This window comes from Maniola jurtina, chromosome 9 (genome assembly GCF_905333055.1).
Source record: "Maniola jurtina chromosome 9, ilManJurt1.1, whole genome shotgun sequence".
NCBI classification, from domain to species: Eukaryota; Metazoa; Arthropoda; class Insecta; order Lepidoptera; family Nymphalidae; genus Maniola; species Maniola jurtina.
In genome coordinates this window covers 4,901,317-4,927,305 of record NC_060037.1, presented here as the reverse complement: position 1 = coordinate 4,927,305, position 25,989 = coordinate 4,901,317, and the positions used below count along the sequence as shown (strand labels likewise).

The 25,989-nt window shown below is 34.8% G+C and overlaps 2 protein-coding genes across 6 annotated transcripts in view; both read left to right on the top strand.

Annotated features, from left to right (window-relative positions):
- LOC123868299 (rab11 family-interacting protein 4A) overlaps nucleotides 1-25,989 on the top strand; it is a 127,569-nt gene that overhangs the window by 50,537 nt on the left and 51,043 nt on the right. For 2 of the 5 annotated variants that reach the window (XM_045910758.1, XM_045910756.1), the window contains 4 exons: nucleotides 9,284-9,381; nucleotides 9,837-9,958; nucleotides 11,355-11,438; nucleotides 12,506-12,550. In XM_045910758.1, coding sequence (XP_045766714.1) covers nucleotides 9,307-9,381; nucleotides 9,837-9,958; nucleotides 11,355-11,438; nucleotides 12,506-12,550 — 326 coding nt within the window. In that variant the 5' untranslated portion in view covers nucleotides 9,284-9,306. Of the gene's footprint in view, nucleotides 1-6,756; nucleotides 6,924-9,283; nucleotides 9,382-9,836; nucleotides 9,959-11,354; nucleotides 11,439-12,505; nucleotides 12,551-25,989 lie in introns of those variants that run through there. The other 3 variants (XM_045910759.1, XM_045910755.1, XM_045910754.1) reach the window with 3 other exon arrangements.
- On the top strand, nucleotides 4,114-6,299 carry LOC123868319 (transcription factor Adf-1-like). The gene is made up of 2 exons (XM_045910794.1): nucleotides 4,114-4,508; nucleotides 4,972-6,299. The coding sequence occupies exons 1-2, from the start codon at nucleotides 4,367-4,369 to the stop codon at nucleotides 5,538-5,540; spliced, it is 711 nt and encodes a 236-aa protein (XP_045766750.1). The 5' UTR covers nucleotides 4,114-4,366; the 3' UTR covers nucleotides 5,541-6,299.

Sequence of the window (25,989 nt, the reverse complement as noted above, 5' to 3'; positions counted from 1 at the left end):
GCAAATTACCAACCAAACGGAACAAAAATCGTTAATTATTAATATAAATGCCTTAGTGTGTTTGTTTGTTGGTTTGTCCTTCAATCACCTCGCAACGGAGCAACGGATCGACGAGATTTTTGCATGGGTAAATTGAAAGACCTGGAGAATGACATAGGCTACTTTTATCCCGGAAAATCAAAGAGTTCACACAGGATTTTTAAAAACCAAAATCCACGCAGACGAAGTCGCCGGCATCAGCTAGTGTGTTATATATATTTATCACCAGCAAAAAATCAGATGAGGTAATTTGATTACGCGGAATTATTATTGACCTAATGTAAGGGCCAAAAAATAAAATTGCTGGCCGCGTCATACAAAAATAATTAATATACAATAGATCAATCTAAACGGGAATATTTGTCACCACTTTGCCACATCCAACTTTTTCCTAGGTCTGTTGCGGAGGTTTTTGTAATTGGTCTAACACTAACAATCGTTTTTATGTGCATTTATCGATATAATACCGTAATAATGGAGATTGCATAAGCACGAGTCTGCGCAGTAGTCGACGCCGGCGCAGCGCAACAGACGCCGCCGTCGCGTTCATATAAAATAATATTTTTAACAACAAATAAAATAAAAATAAATATAAAGCCATTTAAATAAACTTTTATACTTACGTATCTAAAATATACAGAAGTGATTAATCTATACAATATCCACGATCGGTATAATATGACGTAGTATAGTGATGGTGAAATAAAAAAGTTTTACGTCAGTTTTTAAAGTGGAAGAAGAAAATGAAGTTTAATTTAATAGAACACATTACTAGGTATAAAACATTAATAGTCTGTAAACATACTTATTTTAAAAACATGAAATAGTATTTTGTTTTGTAGAGGAAACCATGAAATAGGTAACTTAACTTGCTTTCCCAAATAGGTAAAAGCTCTACCAATGCCTTACCTATGTATTGTCTGACTCTACATACTTTGAAAACTGCCACATGAACATTGAGCAAAAATTAAATTAAAATATGTTATTATTAAATTCAAGTTATGGCTTCGGTATAATTACTTACATAATTTATAATCTATTATAAATTAGCTAAATATAAATTAATTAATAATAATATGTACTATGAATTATAATAGATGGACCTTACAACCCCCCCTACGTATGTTGCGGTACAATATTGCTCCTGGACCCCGGCTTTACCTGCGTATTAATCAAAGCTGAGTTTTGAGGTCCTCGACCTATTTTAACCGAAAATGGAGCAATAGGTATTTAACATGAATCAGCACTATTACCTACTATATACATAATACATGTTTTAAAAGGTTCAGTGTTACCTACAGACAAGAATAATTGATTAACTATTACATTTACTGTCTTTATTTTAATACTTATAATAATTATGTCGCTGGTACAGCTAGTATAAAGTTATGCTTGACGGAAAGAAAGTTTGCAATATATACCTTTGTAGTTAGACTGGAATGCAGATGTGAGCCGGTGGAACTTATGTCGCTCAGGAATGTCGCCTCCTCAAGGACGTTTTGCCATTTCTCGAGTGGAACCTAATGTGTATGAGCCAAGTTGTTACTTGATATCCCTTGCGAATGTGTATGACATATTATGCACTGAAACTCATTTCACTAAAGGCGAAATATTTTGTTGAAATCGATTTTCAATTTCAAATTGTAACAAGTCTGAAATTCAGTGAGTTTTAGATTAGTGGGCAAAATTGTTCCATATCATTATCTACCTACTCGTAATATTTCTAAAGAAAAACAAGCTGATATGTGAAAATATAGTTTAGTTATTAACTAATTAGTCACAATATTATATTCAAAATAATCTAATACAACTTTTAATGTAGTATTTTCCATATTACGTACTAATAATGAATGCGAAAGCATGTCTGTCTGTCTGTTAGCTTTTCACAGCCATCCATATAACCGATTTTTTAACCGAAATTAAGTACAGAAACTTCACTTAAAAGGGCATAACTCAAGAACCTGTTTCTGAATTATTATTGTTACACTTTGGAACTAAAGTATTAAAATTATGAAAGGAAGTTGTACCTACGTCGCGTCGGCTACTGTGTAACATGTTAATAACTGTTAACTGACAGATTGATGATAAGTAAAACGGAAAATGTTTTTTTTTTTACAAAAATGTTACTTGGCTGAAAATAAGGTATAATTCAAAAGTTCTTTTCACGAGGTGGTCTACTATTTTAACCCCCGACCCAAAAAGAGGGGTGTTATAAGTTTGACGTGTGTATCTGTGTCTCTGTGTATCTGTGTATCTGTGTATCTGTCTGTGGCATCGTAGCGCCTAAACGAATGAACTGCTTTTAATTTAGTTTTTTTTTTTTGTTTGAAAGGTGGCTTGATCAAGAGTGTTCTTAGCTATAACGCAAGAAAATCGGTTCAGCCGTTTGAAAGTTATCAGCTCTTTTCTAGTTACTGTAACCTTCACTTGTTGGGGGTGTTATAAATTTTTAATTTACACTTGTTATATGTTTTAAAGAAAGCTATATCCACTACATAATTTATGTCTGTCTACATATTGTATCCACAATTGTATCTAATAAATTAGTAGAAGATGCGTGTTTTTCTTTCTCTTAGTCTCATTCATTCTGTTTCAAATGGATTTTCTCTGTTCTCAATCTATGCAAAAATTAAGTTATTACGTTTTTTTGCCGGTGAATAGTGTAATAAAAAGTAATATTATGTCGGTATTTGTAAGTAACAGGACGTTTTCGCAAACCGGTCGTGTTCGCGGGGAAGTATTAAGTTTTCATGTCTCTAATTAACAAGTGTAAATTAAAAATTTATAACACCCCCGACAAGTGAAGGTTGCAGTAACTAGAAAAGAGCTGATAACTTTCAAACTGCTGCACTGATTTTCTTGGATCATAGCGAAAAACACTCTCGATCAAGACACCTTTCTCATCTTGTTTTAAGTTTCCTAACTCTAGCTCACTCTAGTAACGGTAACTTGCTGATAGTGCTGATTATATAGCTGTATATATCATAGTAATGATGAACGTATCAATCAAAGAAATAGTAGTATTCAAGTCAATCAAGCAAAGTAGAGCGGCTGCTGTGCAACGCGATATTTCTTAAGATACCTGTTCAGAGAGCGTGAAGCCATACGTACGGTAATGTGAACAGTGTTTGTTGCACACTCAAACTCAAAGCAATTGAGATGATGACTATGTCATTGGTGGCGAAGCACTGGTGAATTCTAAAGTTCAAAGTTTGGAACATGGGCGTAAAGTTGCCAGTCTATCGGTATTCTACAGGATAGGTATATTTCGGAGAGTGTGCACAAGAGCTCTTTGACCTGTTTCCTCCTTTACCTTTCTACCATCGTGCAAGCAAGCTGCAAAGCATCATCATGGTCTGCATCCGTACGTAGTTGAAATTCCTCGTAAACATACGAAGCGATTTGCTTCCTCTTTTCTAATCCGAACCGCTAGGATAGGTATGTGAATTGACAACTTCTAGACAAGTGCGCTCCGTCTTAGGCTGATAATACATAAATGAGAGAGAAAAATTGAATGATGCAAGAGAAAGAACAAGAAAAGAAACATGTAAGTAATTTATGTTAGTTTTTTTAATCAGTAGGTAGGTGCTAGGTACGTACTTAGTAGGAATTAAACTGGTTTTGTAGCAAATGTAGGGCAAATCAAGTTTCATTTAGATTTGCACAGTCGTGCCATTTCAAAGTGAAACCTGATAACATATTCCTTATCACATTCTCAGATACGTTCATAGTAAAGGAAAGACTGATAAAAAACTAACAGTTAAACATAAGATTGTGCAGTATTAATAAGATAAGTTGCATTGAAACTGATATACTTACTCAAGTATTAAAATCTTTAGAATTTTATTTACAATCTTCTTTTTACAATAAAAGGACCCCGGATGGGTTCGAAAGTAGTCGGACTTACACCGACTAAATAAGTGAGTATAGCCGAAACAACCCTCTTTACAATACTTACGTATAATATTATCTTTTTGGTTAAAAACTACTACTACTACTACTACTACTTATAGGAAGCGGCATAATAGAGATCTTAACTCAAGTGGCCATATCTTCGCTTCGAATTCGCTAAAGTTCCGCCATAGTTTATCCGTACTCCTTCGTTGTATGACTAGCGATAGAGAAGCGAAACTGCCTGTTCTAACACATAAGTTTACTGTATATGACTATTTCTTTCCCACGCGATTTCGAACGATGGGGACCGACGCCCGTTACTCCGCTTCGCCGCGTTTCGTTCGCCATTTTGTGATTGTTTCGCATATATTTCGCAGCGACCTTTATTCTGTAGCATTCAGTTTGCTTGTGAAAATAATAATAATTCGTTAAAATGGATGTCAATTTTACCGAAAAACTTATTCAAGAGGTCAGGAACAGACCTATTATTTACTTAGTAAGTCACCCTGACTACAAAAATAACACAAAAAAATTACAAGCCTGGCGGGAGGTTCAGCGGGAATTAAATGTAGAAGGTACGAAACATATTTTAAAGTAATAATTAAGTAGGTACCTAGCCGTTATACTTGAGGGATGTACCAATTGTACCTAGCAGCGCATATCAAAACGACTCTAGCTAAGCAACGTTGACCTCGGCCGGTAACTGGATGGGTGACCGACTTTGGGTATCTTAATCTTAATTTGGTATTTTTTCGCCTTGCACTATAACATCTTATAACATCTGATAATAAATAAATCGTATGCGGTCTGGCAGCCCATCGCATTTTTATCGCAATAATATTGCGATAAAAATGCGATGGGCTTATAATTTTTTAAACGTTATTTTTTATTTAATATACCTACCTATAATAATTAACTTAACCTTTTCATTTATAACCTCACAGCGCTCTTCCCTTGCGTGTTAAGTAAAGTATAGTATTTCAGAGATAGGAATAAATTATTATTAGGTATCTTTTTAATAAATTATTATATTTTCAGTTAAAATTTTGAAATCGAAATGGAAGAATCTGAAGGACACATACAATAAATATAAGCAATCTAGACAAATCACTAGTAGCCAAGCTGCTAAAAAGCTATCTAACTGGGCCTGGGCGGATCACATGAGTTTTATGGACCCGTCCTTTTCTCCGAACGATACACAAATCAGTATAGAACTTTCATCTGCAAATGTAGAGCACGACACTAGTTCTACGTCGGGGCAAAGCAGAGAAGTTAAGCAGGAAATTGAATTTTCTGCTGTAGAAGAAACTCATAATGAGCAAGAAATATATCCAATGGTCCAGTATTTGCATAACAGGAGAAGATCCCGCACCCGTGATGATAAAGTAGAAGTGAAATGCGATGGTGTAGATTTATTATTTTTAGGATATGCCGATACATTCAAAAAGCTTTCTAAAAGAAAACAAGTGTCTGTTAAATTTGATATCGCAAAAGTTTTAATGGAGGCTGAACTCAGCGATCTTCAAGATACTACAGCAAATCCTGAAAGTTACTCTGCAGCCTCAGGAAGTTACTCGATGGCACGGAAATCTCGGTATGATCAGTGACCCGACGATTACGATCAATGATGTTGTAAAATATTTATTTCTGCCAACCATGAAGCAATGGCTATAACAATTTTTCTTTGCATCCTACGGATTTGACAACTACTTCCAAAAATGTAAATATTATATTACCGAAATAAGAAAAATTCTTCAATAATATATGTCAAAGTTAAATAAATATTTAATTCAAATTGACAATTTTTATTTGATGCAGGCCATCTACGAGTATCTTTATTCATATACGTATAAAACAGTATTGACTTACTAACAACCACCGCATAACTGGTGGATCCAGAAGTTTGAAATTTTGGATATAGGTTCCCTATAATTAACCCGTGTTCAAAAAGGATTTTGAGATATTTCAACGGAATCTTCAATAAACCTACATCCTACATCCTATTACTTTCGTGCATTCAAATTCTATACCTTTATCGTACACTGCAATATCATTTCTATTGGCTTGGACTCAGAAAGCGAAGACATTTTAAACCGACTTCTAAAATTGAGGAGGTTCTCAATTCGGTGCATTTTAGTTTCTATGTATTACCTACACCGATTTCTCCAATCGAATGAACCGATTTGCAATTTTTTCGCCCAAATACCTGTTGTGAAGATTCGCTAGGAACAAGCGATTTCGCTTAGTACTCGTAGGTAGGTAGGTACATTTATTTCATGGCGGCGGTGTGCTACAGGCATAAATACCTAGCAACAGATTTATCAAACCAGTTTTTAAATATTTCAAAGACTATAAGTGAAGATATAAAGCTGTGAAGGAACAAAAGAATAAATAAAGTAAAATCCAACAAAATAAAACAACAATACAATATATTTCGTAAATTGACAAAAATCTAAAAACTTTGTGTATACTGAACGATACGTGATCAGTCGAAGGATATCTTCGGCTGGATATAGATCACTCCTGCACCACTAGTGTCCTATAATTCGTTTGATAACTGATATTTGCTTCCTCTTTCCTAATTCGAACCGCTAGGATATGGAACGCCCTTCCGGCGTCAGTTTTCCCTTCCACCTATAATATGGGTACCTTCAAGTCAAGAGTGAATAGGCAACTTCTAGGCAAGCGCGCTCCATCTTAGGCTGCATCATCACTTGCTAGCAGGTCTGATTGCAGCCAAGCGCTAGTCTATATAATTAAAAAAAAAAAATAATAATAATATTAGTATGACAAAAATATCCCAAGCAATAAAAAGTGATCTAAATGTATAAAAATTACCTCAATGTCGACTACTGTGTCGGAGATAGTGATAGTGCTGAAAACTGATGCACTTGATGCTGTGCGGTTGCTAGAGACCTGGTGGCGAGGACTGTTGCTTCTGGCGCGACTGTTCGTCTGCTGCTGCCGTATGCTCAACCAAGTACTTTATGGTAGGCACTCTTCAACATATACTTCATCCAACTTCATCTTTTACTTCTGGTACGACTGTGTGTTTTCTGCTATTGTAGCAGAGTAAGTTATAGTGCTAAAAACTGTTTCACTAATTAGATGCTGTGTGGTTGCTAAAGGCTGTAGCGAGGAGTTTTGCTTTTAACGCGATTTTTTTAAAAAGAATGCTAAACATGACTAATATTCCCCTTTCCCCTCCAATTTACCGTAAAGCTTGTGCCAGGAGTTGGTACGACAACAGTGCAACGGGTGGGGTTTGAACCACCGACCTTTCGGAATTCAGTCCACTCCTAAACCGTTGAGCTACCGAGGCACTATTTGTCTGCTGCATCCATCGGCTTGGTTGACAAGTGGGTACTACATGGTAGGCACTTTTCAAAATATACTTCATCTTAGTTCTACTTCTCGTACGACTGTGTGTTTTCCGCTACTGTGTTGGAGTACTTAAGTAATAGGGCTGAAAATTGTTGTACTGGGTTCTGTGCGGTTGCCAGAGCCCTGGTGGCGAGGATTCTTGCTCATTTCATTTGTCGGTTCATTGGATCCCTAATAATTGCCAAACTACTCATAAAATTTTGTCGTCGCCTTTCTCGTTGGCTATAAACTGTTATGACAAATCCAATATGGCAGATTTTCGTCAAAACTAATTGAGATGTAACTTAGCTACCAAATGTTATTGTTACAAAATCTACATTCCCAAACACCAAACTCCAACCAAAGGGTTTACAAAATAAAAATGCTTCATCAAATTCTTTGCCCTTTTTACCGTCGCGTTGATACTATAAAAAATTAAGATGATAAAAACTAGCAGTAGGTACTTATCACGTTAATGAACGCGATAAAAATTAATATCTTTACCTTATCGGTCATCTGATACCGAATACCTGCAAGTTGCGTGTTCTGTAAATTGTTCTCGAAACCCATTCTTTGATTGCATTACGGAGAGTCGTGTTAGTGAAATTCTTTAGTATAATTCCACTTTACGATTAAAAATAGTGAGCCGCAATTTGTAAAATAGTAAACTTAACAATTTTTGCCATAGATTTAGGAATTTAAAAGTAAATTATGATCTTTGTTGGGCTTTCACGGATTTCAACTTTCAAATGTTCTTTGCGTTTGTGAATTGTGATCTGTTTTATAGGAACTTAATTTACAATGAATTCTATAAAATAGACTAAAATCTGAATTAAAACTATAAAAAAAACTAAAATAAATTAAATCTAAAACCTTATTTAGACCACCGCAGCGAGGCATTGTACCCAAGATGCCAACATTGCGCCTTTGGATGACAAAACTAATTCTTTGTCCAATGTAGCTGTCTGCTCTTGGGCTCCTAGTAACTCGATAACCCGTTTAGGCCAGTTAACTATTATGTCTATGTATCTTCAAGCGGTGTGTGACATTTCATATTATCTGCCATAGATTTGAAACTGACTAGGAATCTATCCTCTATGCGATTTGCTTGCGGTACAGACTCATTGAAATTACAAAAATATTAGTTAGGTATTCTTTCCGCAATGAAAATTAAACAGAAAATTAGTGCTGAATTTTACTTGTCAATTTGGTTAAGAAGTTCCTGTAGCACCGAAGAAAGACTGTATGAATTTTGTGTAATGATTTGGCTGATTAGGTACAAAGACTATGCAACCCGTTTCAAAAACCGCTATTAGTCACTTTCACATAGTTGATGACATGGATTAAACCATACTTATAATGAGTAAAGCCGGATGCAAAACTATTGCAATTGTATGTTGTAAGTTGTTGGTACAAACTGATAAACATGAGTAACGCTAAAATTAATCGGTTTTTGAAATGGTTATTAAAAACTATAAATTCTTGCCTATTTTCATCAAACATTATTACGTTGCGATAACGTTACGCTGCGTTATACCTTAAATACTTTCCAAGGATAAAACATTTCAGAAAGTTACAAAGTTTTGTTAGGTCACTTCCTTCGTTTTTATCTAAATCTTTAAACACCCGATCGACTGATCCACCAACGCACAGCTCAAACTACTTTACGGAGGCATGCAGATAGTTATTATGACGTAGACATCTGCTAAGGAACGATTTCTGAAAATTCTAGCCCTAAGAGGATAAAATAAGGGTTTGAAATTTACACAAGCTAGTCCAAAAAACCTTTAGTAAAAGTGATTAAAAAAATACTTGCTAAACGCTTCAATCCAGTGCCAATATGGTGCCAATTCACAAAATGGCGGTACACAAAACTTAATCATGTCATACCTAATGTTAACTATATGAGGCGGGCAAGCTAGCGAGGGGTCAATCAAACCAACTCTGAGAATTAACTTATTAAAGTGTGATTTGTGATTGTTTCCAGAGTTGAAGGTGCCTGAGGAGGTCATGATGGCGCCCAGCGTGTTCCAGAGAAACAAGTCGCCGCGCTCCTCGCCCGGAAACATGCCCAGGAAATTACAGGTAATTTGAATCACCTATTTAATACTGTGTAGCAATCAATTTCAACCCATACCATTACATAGAAGTAACTTCTTTAAGTCAAGAGTGAATAGGCAACTTCTAGGCAAGCGCGCTCTATCTTAGGCTGTATCATCACTTGCTAGCAGGTCTGATTGCAACCAAGCGCTAGGCTAGGTGTAAATTTAAAAAAACTTCTATATTGTTGTCGTCAACCACGTTAGACCTCCCACTGCTGGGTATAGGTTTTTTGTAGGGAATTCCACACGCCACGATCTTGCGGCTCCTTGCATCTCGTTTGTCCACCTAGTGCTTAAAACGTTCATAACTCCGATAAGAGGTGCGTGCCTGGAATCGAACCTCCGACCCCCCGATAGGAGGAATTGTTAACCACTAGGCTATCGACGCTTATCTGGTTACTAAAACAAGAATAAACTAGAAGTAGTTTATTTTTTCAGAACGGCACAGAAGCAGGCTCGTCGACGCCCACTGCGGACTCCAGCCCCGGGAACTCCATCTCCGACGCAGAGAACTTCGAATGTTACGGCGAAGCCGATGGTGACGCGCCTGCACCTAATACGTTAGTGTTGATGACAAATCTAAAACTGCTATACTTTACTTTTCCTTCGTTTATTTAAAGAGTGATTAAGTAGTAGCTGAAAAAGCGAATGCGCTATACGCGGTCCATACCTTGTTACCGCGAACTGTAAATGAAACCATAATACAAGTGAAAACCTAACAGAAGGTCTAAAACGCCGGGCAAAAAAACGGGCTATACTTACATGCTTATATTAGCTCATAGGTTAGGGGGTGAACTGAATTTTTAAAGGTTCTAGGCACACATTGTGGAGAATTAGGGCGTCACGAACCGTTATACTTATTTAAAGTTTTTTTCTCCCGCAATGTGGCTGCGCCTTATGTGCATCACCAATGGCCCAGTGGCTATAAATTGTCCTTACTAGTTTTACGCTTGTTTTTACAAATGCAGCATATCTCATACATAGCATAAGAGGAAAAGTTGTAACTTGTGATCCTTACAGCGCCATCTAGTTTTAAAGCAAGGAGATTTAATGTTGCAGCGTTTTTAGTTCACTTGTTTCCAAAGTTTACTCGTCATTTGGTTAGATACTGTACTTTCATTTTCCAAGTAACTCTATTTCCTATCCCTGTCTCCACCCTATATTCTCAAAATAAAACATTGTTATTATTTTTTAGTACTTTAACTAATTTATACTTTTTATAACGGCGTAACACGGCATAAATCTTTTTTTATAAAAATACGTAGACTAGAACCTACAATCTTGTAACTGCAATCCTTCTGCAATCTTGGTAATGGAAAGCGATCGATGCAATCTAAGGCGGAGTGCCTTTCTGAAAATAAAGGCAATTGTATATAGATGGCTGTGTCTGATAACAAAATTTAAAGTTAAAATATTAATATTGTGGCATTTTGGTATATAGGTTTAGACTTTCAACTGTTGTTGTACTACATGTTTAGACATTCAGCACAAGCAGATAAGTAGGTAACTAAATTTTTTTTTTTAACTAGCATTTAGGTAACTAAATTTATAGCGTTTGTTTTTTTTTAAAGGATATTAGCCATGTTAAATGACTAATATTCCCCTTTCCTCTCCAACTAAGCGTCAGGCTTGTGATAGGAGTAGGTACGACAATAGTGCAACGGGCGGGGTTTGAACCGTCGACCTTTCGGTTTTCAGTCCACTCCTTTACCGGTTGAGCTATTGAGGCTCTAAAAACTGAGCTTTAAACTAACGTGAGTGATATATCCATTATAAATATACGAGTACGCCAATTTCTGAGAGTCTCCTTGATGCCTCGTGGCAACCAGAGGGCCATTGAAAAACGACTTCGGATGGGTTTGAACATGCGAGTTCAGTCGTCAGACATCTATGCATATTGTATAAAATCTATGTATAAAATATATTAATCTTTTATGCTTTTTCTTTTTCTGACAGGGTAGAAAACGGATCCAGGAGTCCTGGAAACCACTTAAATAGACACTCGTGGACGAGGACCAGTCTCAGGCGAACCCCACCAAGGTATGTCAAACTACTTTGAAAATTTGAAAAACCTACCTAATTAACAAATTTTCGGGATTACCTAAATCGAATCTTATAACTACGAATAAGACTTTTTCTAAATAACTAGATATATCAATTAAATTATTTCATTTACTTTGTAGTAGGTATATCAAGGTGACTAAAATATACCGGTCTCCATCAAAACTGTTGGATCAATAAAATGAACCAGTTAATATAGGCAAGTTTTAGGCTAGGGAAAAATCTAGCATAATTTCGTGAACGGTAAACACGTAAATTTTAAACTAATATTTTTTTCGGACCGAAGTAGGTACTTAAAGTTCGCGTTGCTTCCGTTCCTATAAGGAACAGCCGCCAATGCCGCCAATCAGTACACCTGTTATGAGGCCACTATCTTTTTTTGAGGTGTTTTAAAATTCTAAGATATGGTGGTTACTTCCCGTTGGCCTAGAATTATGAAATTTGGTAGGTAGGTAGGTCCTTATAGCGCCAGTAAAGGAAAAAATCGGAAAACCTCGAATTGGTGTTGACATGGAACCCTCGGTGCGCGAATCTGACTCGCACTTGGCCGGTTTTTATTGGTGCCTTGTTGCGAATACCGCTAAATTTGTCCCTGGCCTAAACCTTATACCTACTTTTATTTCTTTGTTGTTTTAGTGACCTGATTTTATGTTTTGCTAGTAAGTAGTAATTTATGGGACGTAGAATTTTATTCATTAAACTTTAGTTTAAATTGTATGCTAATTTATTATTTAAAAATTCTTCCAAACATTAATATTTTTTGGGTTCGCTACATTACATTTACATACAGTGCCCGGCAAACAACTTGAGCATTGACACGAATGGTGGGTGCACGCGATTGGTTGATCATACGGTTCAAGCGCACGCGATTGGCTGATACGCCGAATTTCGCTTCCCAGATTCGCCAACTTGCTCCCAGTACACTGCTTCAGGTCCAAGTTGTTTGTCGGGCACTATAGGTACATGTAGTTTTTTTTTGTTTGGGTCTGCTGTTTGTTTTATTTTTCGCACTTTTTATAGCTTATCTCATTTTGTGCTCTTTATAGCCATCAAGAGAATCTGCCGCATCGGCGATGGGGCTCTATGCGACAGTAAGCATTTTTTTATAATTTTTTTTTGCATGCACTTTCTGTTTTATGTTCTAATGCTTTAATTACTTTGAATGATTTGAAAATTCAAAAGCTCAAAACAAATATGGCAACATATTAACGATGTTTATAATGATGATCGCATATTATAGATGAGCCGCAAAAACCGCACGCGCCAATCCAAAGTGTGAACAACGTCAGTAGCATGAGTTGCACTAGAAATGCGAATAATGTTACAAGTAAGCCGAGCATTCTTTCAACTCGTACTACAAACATTCGCATTTTCAGTACTGTAAAGTATTCCTCTTATGACACGAGTGACTTGTCCGTAATGTGTGTTCAGCATTAAATCGATTGAATAAAATATTGTATGAATAAAACGCAAATCGTGCCTCGATATTTATCAGTTTTTCATGTAACATATAAAATCAGTTCAAATAATATCCGCATTATAATGAGGCGTGGAGTATAAATTGTACTTATCCATGTAACACAAACATTTTGCATTATAGTTTCTTGACAATAATGATCCTAGTGATTTATTACTAACAAGGTATTACATTTTATGTAACATAAATGTTATACTTACAAATAAATAGGAAACTCAATAAATACCACCTGTTTTAACTAATTTTTTAAAATTATTTTGTGTACATGGCATTTATATACAAATCTACGCTAATTTACGTATTATATTCATAATATAATATTAGGCATGTTAAACGTGCATATAATATTTAATATTCACATATTATGCGTGGGTTGCATTTTTCCTTCTTTGGTCCATGAAACAACCAAACTTAAAGTCAACAAAATGTAAGCTGTGACCTTTAAATTGTGTAGGCAGTGGGCCATTGAATCACGATTCCATGATCACTAGTTATTCCGACTGTATCAATGAGTCATTCTACGTCACGCAGTTTCAAAACCTTTGTGTAACTATTAAATAATAACTATATTTATAGATACATACTATATACATGCAAAACAATATACAATAGATAATTAAATCTGCTTACTGTTTTTATTTAAGCTTTAGTACGATAAATATTTAGGTATTATAAAGTACAATGTAATTAAAAAAACTTATCATACATATCTATCACATTTGTTAAAATATTTTACGAATGACCACCTATTTCAAAGCTCCATTCAAACAGGATAAAAACGAATTAAACTAATTTTACAGACGACTGTACGGCCTGTGTTTGTTACATCCGTAAATAGATGAACTTTTTGCTGATCTCTTTGCAAGCCTATTGTTTCACGGCAACGCTGAATAACATCCACTAATTTTAGTTAATCTCAACAGGTAATCAGCTTAAACAAATTTAATGTTATAGTAATTATTTTAATATTATAAACAAGATAAAGTTCAAAAACTAAACCAACTAATCTTTAAGATACCAACTACGGACGACTACATTCTTATATCATAGACATATTATCATATCATATCGTCTGTGTGTATGTTACTCTAGTCTCTTTGTAGTAATTTCTATATGTTTTCAGAATCTACATTTATTATGTACCTTTCGTTCCATAGCAAACATGAAGGAAGCTGCAAATATAAAAGCTTTACATATTCCAAAAAACGAACAATGAGGCAATGGGTCTAGTCTCACAAATTGCGCCGTCCTTTATAGTGTCCAACGTTTGCCCAACACGCGACAATCTACGTTCTAACAATCGAAATAATGTTAAGGGGACGGTATATTCCAGGTATAATTTCAAATCTAGAGATGGCGATACACATTGTATCGGCATCTCTCTTAGACGCCCCTGAACCGGTTGCGCATCGCCACAGTGTAGATTATTATTTTCACATCGCTCCTGCATTTAATCATTACGTCACCCGACTTCAGTGTTTACGATGGAGTAAAAAGTCAAGTTATGTATAAGTTTAAAATTCAAAGTTATAGTGATAAAAAATATTTATTATGAAATAATTAAAAATTTATTTAAAAAAATTAATCTGTAGGTATCATCAGAATCGATTACATTCGACTTCGCTGGGTTACTTTATTGTAATATATAACATTGCGTATCTATAAAAAATATTTGTACAAGTTAAATATTGTTTTATATACTACTAGAGGATCCCTGCGGCTTCGCCTGCGTTGATTTCGGTTTTTTTGAATCCCGTAGGAACTCTTCATTTTTCCGGGATAAAAAGTAGCCTATGTCCTTCTCCGGGATGTATCCCAAGTCTGTACCAAATTTCATTAAAATCGGTTCAGTGGTTGGGCCGTGAAAACGTAGCAGACAGACAGACACACTTTCGCATTTATAATATTAGTATGGATTTTAATGCACACTGTTGCCAAGTTACTATCATTAGTTAGTAAACAGTCACTGATAAAAAAAAAAAACAATATTATAATGTACTTTTATTTTTTTGTCAACAACGAGAAATAATGAATGAGATCTATTTACAATCATGCTAATAGGTGTCTTTTTCAACCTGTATGCTTATTATAGTAGGAGATTTAACATTTCACCAACTTTCATAGAATGAGATCACACACACACAGTAACATTAAATTAAAATGGGCCTAAATAACCTTGACTTAAGGTCCTAAATTCAATTACACCGATTTTAATTTCTGGTTCTGTCTGACTGGCTATACATGAATGGATTAATTTGAGCTATAAAATAAGGCGGTTAAGGTCTATTTTACGTTAACGTTCTCATTATAAACCCCTATCTGCCAGTTTTGGTCATTACTGTGGTGACCATTACATTTGGCCTTGAAAGAAGATACGTCACATGGATAAAAGATTATAGCATGGACAAGTCCAAGTTTCTGAAATTTTCACTTATTGATAATGATAATACTGTCATTCCTAATTACTTACATTTATAGGTAAATCTTATATTTTCTATATCTTATTGCTATTATAGATGCTGAGATTATAGAAATTACACTCAACTGAAATTCAATGAAAATATAGTTAGCACGGACATTACACAAGTAACTATTTATTGCATTTCACTAATTACCGAGATCGTAAAATCCTATTTTTTCATATTATCAAAACGTTTACAGTAAAAAAATATCACACGCGCTAGGCGTGCAAAAACACCTGAAAGAGATTATATGCACCTGCAGCCATAACAGGATAACATTATAATATATTTCGTGTTGTATAAAAAGCTGTTTTGTTTATAATCCTTGTTTTTGTTTATTCAATATGGTTACAGTCAAACCGGCCCGCTCGGAGCTAATAGCCATAAAAGTTAACTAATTAGGTGAAATATTCCAAAAGAGCATAAGTAGGTATGTACACATTCAATACGCTAACTTAACTGTTTACGTTAAGGTTCAAAGTCAAAGCGCTGGAGAAATGTTTTTATATGATACTGAACAAAGTCAAGACAGAGATTAAAATATTTTATAGCTTTTTTGTTATATTCAGATTCGGGCCATTGATTCAAATTTTAAATTTGTAGTAATTATGTTCTCTAATTCAGAAGCTGAGCTCTTTTTCTGGATGCCTATCATTAGGCATCCAGAAAAAGAGGTCATTACCTTTTCGCTAAAAGACAATTTTACGTTGACTGGCATGAAAGCAAAGTGCCTAGTAAGCCAATAGACAATTCAGCTAGATGACATCAAAGCAGATTACCCAGTCAGCAGAGAGTCAACTTAGCTGTACGCCATAAAAACAAAATGCACAAGTAGCAAAACGTCTGGAATTGTGAATAGTCTGTATGATTAGAACACCTCATTAGCCAGACGTCAAATTTCATAGTTGGATGACATAAACGCTGAATGAGATAGTATCTAAAACGTCTGGAAAAGTAAATAGTCTAAATGGTCTGTTGCTTGCTCCCTTTTTAATTTTTAACCAACTTCCAAAAAGAAGGTGGTTCTCAATTCAGCCTGTTTTTTTACCCCATTGCGCCAAAGCCTAAAGGAAGAGTTATGATTTTAGCAGTCTGTATATGTATGTGTGTGTGTTTGTATCCAGATTCTGTGTGTTCCACCGTAGCGCCGAAACTACTGGGCTGATTTTGATGAATGAGGTGTAAATCGATTTGTCGTAAAGATCCGGGTAACATAGGCTACATTTTATACGAAAAAATTGACCTAACGGATGTAATATGAAAAAAAGTGGGGGTGAAAAGGTACTACCACTAACTAACAATTGTGCCAGGACTGGTCCTGATGGGATTTTGAAGTGATTTTGAAAAGGTGCAGTTGGTTCTCTATATAACGTAGACCCGCACTAAGACAGGATTTTGAGAAATTTGATCTGTAAATTGACCAAATTATCATACAACAATACTACTTCTCACGAACCTATAAAAGCTACGAACAAACGATTTCAGTAGTTACATTTTATTACTGTTCTTACCTTTCGATTCAAAACAAGAAAAATTGATACACTGATTTGGCATTCCAAAACGAAGCAACTCTCGTCCCAATAACAATTTAATGTATACTTTAAGAATAACTGCATAAGGTAAGTTTTACAACGAATATTTTAACATCGATATTTTAATGTTAGTATACGTGAGTGGGAACACAAAAGCCACAAAGATCCTTTGTATTGACAAAGGCAAACACAATAGGATCTTTCATTTCTTGTAAATTGAACTAGTTTTATGAGAAAAAGTATTAAGTACGTATGAAATTTTGTTTTGCACATTTTCAACTTTTAAGCTGTGACAATAAGGTCTAAGTTGAAGGAATATTTAATAGTATGATTATTTTTTTGATCTATAAAACATTTATGACACTGCAATTTTTGATCAAACTTATTATTGACTACTTAGTGACGTATATACATAAAAAAACCAGCCAAGTGCGAGTCAGACTCGCGCACCAAGTTTCCGTATCCGTACTCAGGTATTTTTCCGACATTTTGCAAGATAAATCAAAAACTATTATGCTTAAAAATAAATTAAAATCAGTTTTAGAATGTTCAGGTAAACCCCTTTTATATGATACCCCACTTGGTATAGTTATCTTACTTTGAAAATTAAAACACATTGTTTTTTAATGAACCCATAAATTCATGGTTTTTGCCAAATTTCATGATTCTAGGTCAACGGGAAGTACCCTATAGGTTTTCCTGACAGACACAACACACACGGACAAAACAGACTGACAGGCGGACAGATAGACAGACATACAGTTAGATAGACAGACAAACAGACAGCAAATTGATCTTATAAGCGTTCCGCTTTTCTTTTTGAGGTACGGAACCCTAATAAATGATATCATTGCATAGCAAGTGAAGAAACTAAAAATTATAACACCTTGGATAAACATCTCGGACTTGAAAGTGGATGTCATTTTCATAATAATCATGATCATCATCATCATCATTATGAGCCCGTGGATGTCCACTGTTGGACATGGGCCTTCCCTAAAGAGCGCCAGCCGCTTTATATCATCAGTCCATCGTGCTGGAGGACGTCCTACACTACGCTTGCTTATACGCGGTCTCCTCTCATCCTATTTTCATAATAATTAGTACTTTCCCCTAAAAACCTTTAAATTGATATCAATAAAGTTTTTTTCCATCTTATCTTCTAATACTTATGCATTTTACAAGTTTGGTTTTTGATCTTTGAGCTACCGGGATAGAGCACTCAGATTAATTAATTTTTATTTTCAAATTATAAGTCCTGGTCTATTATGACCTAATATTAGCTTCACTACACTGCAATGTACTGTTTACTGCATTCTTTTTAAAATAATTAATTTTTTAATGTAATAAATGCACAATATAAACTTATCTTAAAATCTAGAAAAATCCTAAATAAAAATACTTTATAACATAGTACTGAATTTACTACTCTATGGCATTCTGTACAATTACAGTATGACAAAATGCTTATGAAACCCGAAACAGGTCCTGCCGCGCTGAGGCGACGGGTATGACTGACAAGATAACGTAATTACGGCCCATAAGACTCAACAATAGGGTCGAAAATTCTTTGTACTCGCTCTGTACGCGATTTGAAGAGAATAAGCGAGGAAGCGTGAAATCAAATAATTTAGAATATAATTTGAAATATAGCACTTACTGTGAAATGATCGGACCGAATTATTTATTTGATTGTTTTACACCTATGGTGAAAGTTACGTCTTTAAGAGCTTTGTCATTAAAGAGAAAAACCCAAAAGCCTAAGGTTTTAGACCAAACTTCTGATTTTTTTTCTATCGAGGAAAGTTTGTCCAATCATGTTTTTATCGGACCAAATCCAAGGGGATATAATGAAAAATATTATATATTAATTTCAAATTTTTCGATCCATGCGTTCCTAACCTATTTCCATTTTAGTAAACTTTAGTATCGACGAAAACGGAGACCGCCGCGTTAATGTTGCGTCACAAACCCAGTAATTGTGGTTATCGTCGCAATTTTGTCCGACCCAAAATACCACTACACTTCTTTTTTGAACAGCAATTACCTACCATTCTGTCGGATGATCTATTCCGTCAATGAACGCAACATGTGAGTTGATACGGTTGGCACAATAATATTGAGGAAATAAGATTCATTAATACCAATAGGCATTAATTTATACCTAACCCACAAGGTCCACATAAATCTACCTGGCAAGGTGTGTGAGTACTGATGTAAAAGCCACTGTCGGTTTATTAAATGAAAAAGCTGAAGTTACATAGTACGAGTATACCCTGACTCTAAGCCGCAAATAACTTGAAAAAATATTAGGAAGAAAAAGTGGAAATGGTCTAACCTACCTCCTCGTACCTTTAGGAGATAATATTAATATAGACGGTTCACTTGGTAAAATATCTCTGCTAAATGCATTTTATCCGTACAAAATCCACTATAGGATGCCAGACGGGATTTACAATATTTAACTTTAATTTAAAGTTCAAAATAAAACAATCTATACTTACACCTATTTAAACACAAAGCTGAAGCTTCACATACTTAAGATATTTGGGTAATATTTACTGCAGATCAGATTTTGAAAGCGTATTGACGGTTATACTTTAATGCTACCGTTTCCTGTTCTGATTCACACAATTTTACTTACAACTTTAGTTAAGTATAAAGTAGTAGTTTATAACCAATGTCCGTCTTAACTGGTGTGGGCGTTTTCTAGACGCCATAAATATGATAATGACTATAAGTTACACAGAAAGTATCGATATTGGTGTAAAATGTGTCTTTCTATTATCATCATAACGTGTTTTCTCCGATTTCTATTTGTATACTTATCATAAACAGCAAAAAATAATAAATAGTACATTTAGTTTCTTTATAAATGGATCTTAGAATTAGTATGCTTAAACGAAATTCGGTTTGGGTGAAATTAAATTTAAAATCTCTTATAATTATTTATTTTGTTGTTGATAATGAACTGAGCCTAATAGGCGTAACTATAACTACATTAAGAAAGTATAACAATGTTCCAACCCGATACACTTCCATGCTTACCGAGTTATATGATGGCATGCTTTCCAAAAATTAAGTTTAGTAAAAAGTATTGAACTACAATAACAATTAAGTACATTAAGACTGAAAACTCATTTAAGGTGTTTGTATACCATGAGAGCTATACTCAGACTTCCTCTACGTGATGGAGTAAAAAACAAAATAAAGGGTAAAAACCAGCTATCGACAAAAAGATCCCAAAGCTTTGAACAATAGTCAATAATAATTATGTACCTACTTAGAATAAAAGACACGTGAACATCTTTAACGATTCACCTAATTAAGTTTTAAGTTAAGCCGTATTTTTGCTAATTCAATTTGGCTGTATTATTTTTATACTGATCCCATTATAGGCATAAGTATTCTTATCAAATATTAACATAATATGATTACGAGTAACTTCGTAGGTACACACATTTAAGAAATTAGGACTTTTGCGTTTATTTCTAAACAATAGCAATACCACCAACACCAAGTTACTTACTTAAAGCATAATAAAGCTAATAAAATATACATGTCAATTTTAAATATATCAATATTAAGTGCCTGTTTCACAACCGCCAGGTAAAGTTTATCTGACGAATAAAAGTTGTGACAATTTTTGTATTGAGAATCTGTCAAATGTCACATGCGATAAAGTTTATCTAATGTGACATCTTCTGAGGTCTTTATCGGCAATGAAACAGGTCCTTTAGGGCCTAGGTTTTTTATGTTTACCTCATTAGAAATTTTGTTTAGTTAAATCACCCCCACGACGCGACGCCACAGGATCGTGAGCAACATTTTGAGAACCTCTGGAATATTTTTCTTATAATATCACACTAATATTATAAAGGCAAAAGTTTGGATGTATGTGTGTTTGTTTTTCTTTCACGTAAAAACTACTTGACGGATTTGGTTGAAATTTAGAATGGAGATAGATTATACCCTGGACTAAAACATTGGCTACTTTTTATCCCGGAAAGTTAAAGAGTTCCTACAGGATTTTTAGAAAACCTAAATCCACGCGGATGAAGTCAGTGGCATCCTCTAGTATTACACATTATAATCCGCTGCGCTTTGCCTTCGTGGACATGTATGTTGATCATAATAATATAATGTGAACAGCCTACGTCCGTCTTCGTTGCCGCGGACTGCTTAGTAATTTAATAACGGGCTGTGTTTCGCCGTCCACTATTGTGAATAAAACTGATCGCGCATTACACCTGGACTGCAAAATCCGCCGCACTAGCCGTCACGCATTTTTCAGGACTGGAAATGACGTTGCCAGTATGTTTTATTTTTACCTGACTTCCAAAAAGGAAGAAGTCCTCAATTCGGTGAGTTTTTCGTATATAAAGTCCAATGTCCAGTTCATCCAGTTTGTCCAAATTCGGTAGCAAAGTACCTAACTATTTATTGTCTTTAAAATCTTTTTGTACTCCGATGTTACAAATCAGAACCGTGGACGTAATAGAATCAACACTCTCAATTACAATAGAAGTTTTCGGAATGACGTGCGTGCTACGTAGTATGAGTTGCACGCACCGAGTAAATGATGCTGCTACTGCATTTTTGATAGTACTGTCGACTCTTGCAGCTGTAATCAACCAAATTCTCAGTACTACTGATGTGTTGCGTTCACTTTGTGCAACTTTTACGTGCGTTGTGACTAATCAGCGATCAGCTTTATTCAGGCCTTGCGATGTAGCCTGCGATCCACTGTCCACCATTGTGTTTGTTGATGCGTCAGTCCACCGCGGCCGCGCGCTCTTTCTATACTTACCTGCACGCAGAACCGAATTTTAAATTCGAAAATCGAATATTTACTTTTTTTGGCTTTTTTAAGTAGTGCTGTGAAAATAATCGACTTAGCACGTGTTCGGAGTATGCGATTAGTGATGTAGACAGAAGAGTGTCGCGTCCATTCCACGCGACTTAAACCGGATTACAAATAACTATAACATATTATAACCAGTGGACATTTTATTTGTAAAGCTGGAGCAGAAGAATATCCACATGCATTACAGAAAGCGGCCCTACAGGTTAGAAATCTTATTGCCAACCTGGCTAGACTGGATTTTTTATGTTAATTTAGTGATGTGCATATCAAATTGTTTTTGGTTGATAGAATTAAAAATATAGATTATAAAGTTTTAACTATTTTATAATTAGTAGCTTGATTAAGTTTACAAATACTGCATTCATTAATCTTTTATCATTAATATTCTTCAAAAGTAAAACACTTTTCGAAAAATAAAGGCACAAAATTCTGAGTGACCTTATTTTTCACGCTCTGATTAAACATTAGAAAATGAAATTGCATTTACGTAAATCTATTCATATTTAAATTTTATCGTACAATCACTTCATAAAACTTTAGGTACATAACATAAGTAATTACTAATTAACGTAGCTAAGAACCTGTCTATATATCTACTTAATTAAGTTTTTAATCTGTATTTGTATATCTTTACTGCTGAGCTAAGTAAGTAATAGAAATTTAGTTTTAATTAAGTAAAACCTTTTCACTTTATTTCAAGCAATTAAGAATATTTTTAAATTAAAGTGTTCTTTCTTATTTTATCGTTGAATTCGAAGTTAATTTACATCAATCTTATAATGATAACCGAAAGTAGGTAGGTGCTGAATTACCTGTTACTTTAACAATAATAAGTGCATTACAGGTGTGTAATAAGTACCTATATAATATACGCATAAAACAGGAGTAAAGTCACAGTATCAATGTAATAGAAGTCCAAGAAATCCAAGAAGTATAACTCGTGCACGTTTTCAATCTAATTATTTTTTTAACCTGGACTCTCAGTCTTTGTTACTTTTTACAGCACGTAATTGTCAGGCAAAGGCAGATAGCTGTTTATCGTTGAGAACAAGGCAACAATGTGTACGCATGGGTATTTTATAGTGTACATTCCATTGTTCGAACTATGGTTCGGATAAGCAATGATATTGTCTGACACGCGATGGTAATGGAATCGATTTATTCAGTCGTCCAAAGCTGTTTATAAAAAAAAACTTAAATGCACTTTTTTGACTGGCTTAATTATTTATTAGATAAAAATAATTAAGATTTTATTATAGATCTACTAACTTATACCCGTGACTTCGTCAGCGTTGGGCTACACTTATAAATGCCTATCCCTTTAGGGGTTGAATTTTGAAAAATCCTTTCTTAGCGGATGTCTACGTCATAATAGCCTAGGTATCTGCATACCATATTTCAGCCCGATCCGAGCAGTAGTTTCAGCTGTCCGTTGATAGACCATTCAGTCAGTCAGTCAGCTTTTCCTTTTATATATATTTATATCAATTATATTAAAACGTAACTTACTCATAGGTAAGATTAACTTTTTTCAAAACACAGTGAGTAAGTACATAATTGCTATCCAAAAAAAATTGGGTTAACATTGCCTAACATTCATTCACCTTAGTTCCAATGCCATATTATTGGACCTCGATATTTACATTTACGAAAATTATTTAGATACTAACAATTACCTATTTCAAAACTATAGCCCGTTAGTCACGGTCATTAACCGTAGATTTTAATAACAATATATTAGGAAACAAATGCACAACACTAATTTATTTATTTATTCATATCAATATTAATACTAAATTCTTTTATTTATGCCATATTATAAATTTTAATAATACCTACCTATTATTTACCATTATTAGTACCTACCTATCGTTTTCAACCCACTTCCAAAAAAGGTTTTTAGGATTCTGTACCTTAAAAGGAGAAAAGGAACCCTTATAAGATCACTTCGTTGCCTGTCTGTATGTCTGTCAAGACTCAGGACACGTCAAGGTACCTAATCAACACCGGCATTCCGAACCAGTGGTAAATTATTTGACTATTTAAAAGCACTTGTAAAAAAATCTATTCTATTCTATTCTATAGGGTACTTCCCATTGACCTAGAATCATGTTTGGTAGGTATAGCAATTACTTATAGCATAAATAAAGGAAAAATCCGAAAACCGTGAATTTGTTACCGGTTGCTTATGGGCGCAATTAGATGGTTCATCTATAGCGAAAAAGGCGATAAATGATCCCGCTTTATGGAAGACGAATTAAATCATTTGGATATAAAATTAAGGTGCATGTACCTTAATTTTGTTATTGAACTAAAAAACCGTGAACTGCAAAAAATATTTTTTGAGTTATCGGCAAAAAACGTGGGAATTTTTAAAAACTATTATTTCTAAAGAAGAATACTATGTGGGATCAAGGTTTTGGTTAGTGTATTTAAGCCCTACGTGGCATTATTTCTAAAAACGTTGGTTTTAAAAAAAAAAATTGCACTTTAACGGCACGGTTTCTTAGATAAAGGATGTCAGATTGATGCAGCACCCAAAATCAAACCAATTAATTCAACCAAAATTGAATGGTCTGCATTAACAGGGCTCTCTCCGTCACTCGTTTCCACTCGTTTCATACAATCGTAGTTCCAATTTCATTTGAATATTAAGCAACCAAAGTCCATGAAATTTTGCAGACATATTCTAGAAACTAATATCTGTGTCTGTGGTGTTTTAGATTTTTCTAAAAATATGTAGTTTTAAAATTACAGGGGCTCCAAGATTTGTATGAAAATTTTTAAGACCGCGTAACTTTGAAACCGAATATTTTAACAGAAATCTGGAAAACCACAGACATAGATATTAGTTTCTAGAATATGTCTGCAAAATTTCATGGACTTTGGTTGCTTAATATTCAAATGAAATTGGAACTACGATTGTTTGAAACGAGTGGAAACGAGTGACGGAGAGAGCCCTCTTAACGTCACTATTTATTTGGTAATCCCGTCTTTTCACGCTTTTTTACGGGTTTTCCATACAATTTCGCAACAAAGTTTTTATCTATCTTCATGATCCGTTTATCTGCTTCCAACCGTCACAAAGTAATTACCAACTGAAAGAGAAATTAGGTAACTGCGAATGCATCAAAAACGTTGGAAAAGTATTTGATGAACGGTTTAGTGCACGCATTTAAAATACTGGAATTTTTTCTACTATCTGTTAATTAACGTTGATAAAGTGATATTATACTTTTAATGGTTTAACGGTGAAGGAAAATATAGTAAGAAAACCTTCACGCCTGAAAGAACGTTATGGTTCTCAAAAGTATACGTAAAGTCTGCCAATATTCACTTGATTAGTGGACTATGGTCGAACCATTCTCATTCTGAGAAGAGACTCGTACTCAGTAGTGAGCCGGCAATGGGTTGATAATGATGATAAAGTGATATTAAACTATTGTAACTAATTGTAACGGTTAACAAAATGTAACAAAACATTCCTTTATTTTATTGTAGCAAAACACGCAAGTACGTACCTTGTCTATTAACATATTAATTTAACTATACTTTTTGTAATAGTACCTATCTAGTACCTACCTACCTAAGTAAAACATAGTATTTTTGAGCTTCTGCTGAATAAAAATAAATGGTACTTTTTAACCCCCGACCCAAAAAGAGGGGTGTTATAAGTTTGACGTGTGTATCTGTGTATCTGTCTGTGGCATCGTAGCTCCTAAACTAATGAACCGATTTTAATTTAGTTTTTTTTGTTTGAAAGGTGGCTTGATCGAGAGTGTTCTTAGCTGTTATAATCCAAGAAAATCGGTTCAGCCGTTTGAAAGTTATCAGCTCTTTTCTAGTTACTGTAACCTTCACTTCACTGGGTGTTATAAATTTTTAATTTACACTTGTTCAGATTTTGATTTGAAATGAAAGTTATCGTATATACGAGTACCTAGGTGGGCATTCAAGAAAATTGCACTAGATATAATATGTAGAACGCGACAGATCGAGATGACAATCGGGGTGGGGACCTCCTGCACACCCGCACAGCCCCCGCGCTAACTCCGGTGTGGAAGCGCGACTGACGTGCGGGTGCGGGGCGTCCCCTGCATCATACCCCGATTGCCATCTCGACCTGCCACATACTTTAGGTAGGTACATGCTAATGACTGTTGGCAGTTGGCACACACCTACAATACAAACT

What these genes read in the sequence shown, in the direction of transcription:
- LOC123868319 (XM_045910794.1), top strand. Translation starts at nt 4,367, where the DNA reads ATGGATGTCAATTTTACCGAAAAACTTATTCAAGAGGTCAGGAACAGA. An exon ending in GCGGGAATTAAATGTAGAAG is followed by an intron (nt 4,509 to 4,971) that starts GTACGAAACATA and finishes TTATATTTTCAG; the next exon opens with TTAAAATTTTGAAATCGAAA.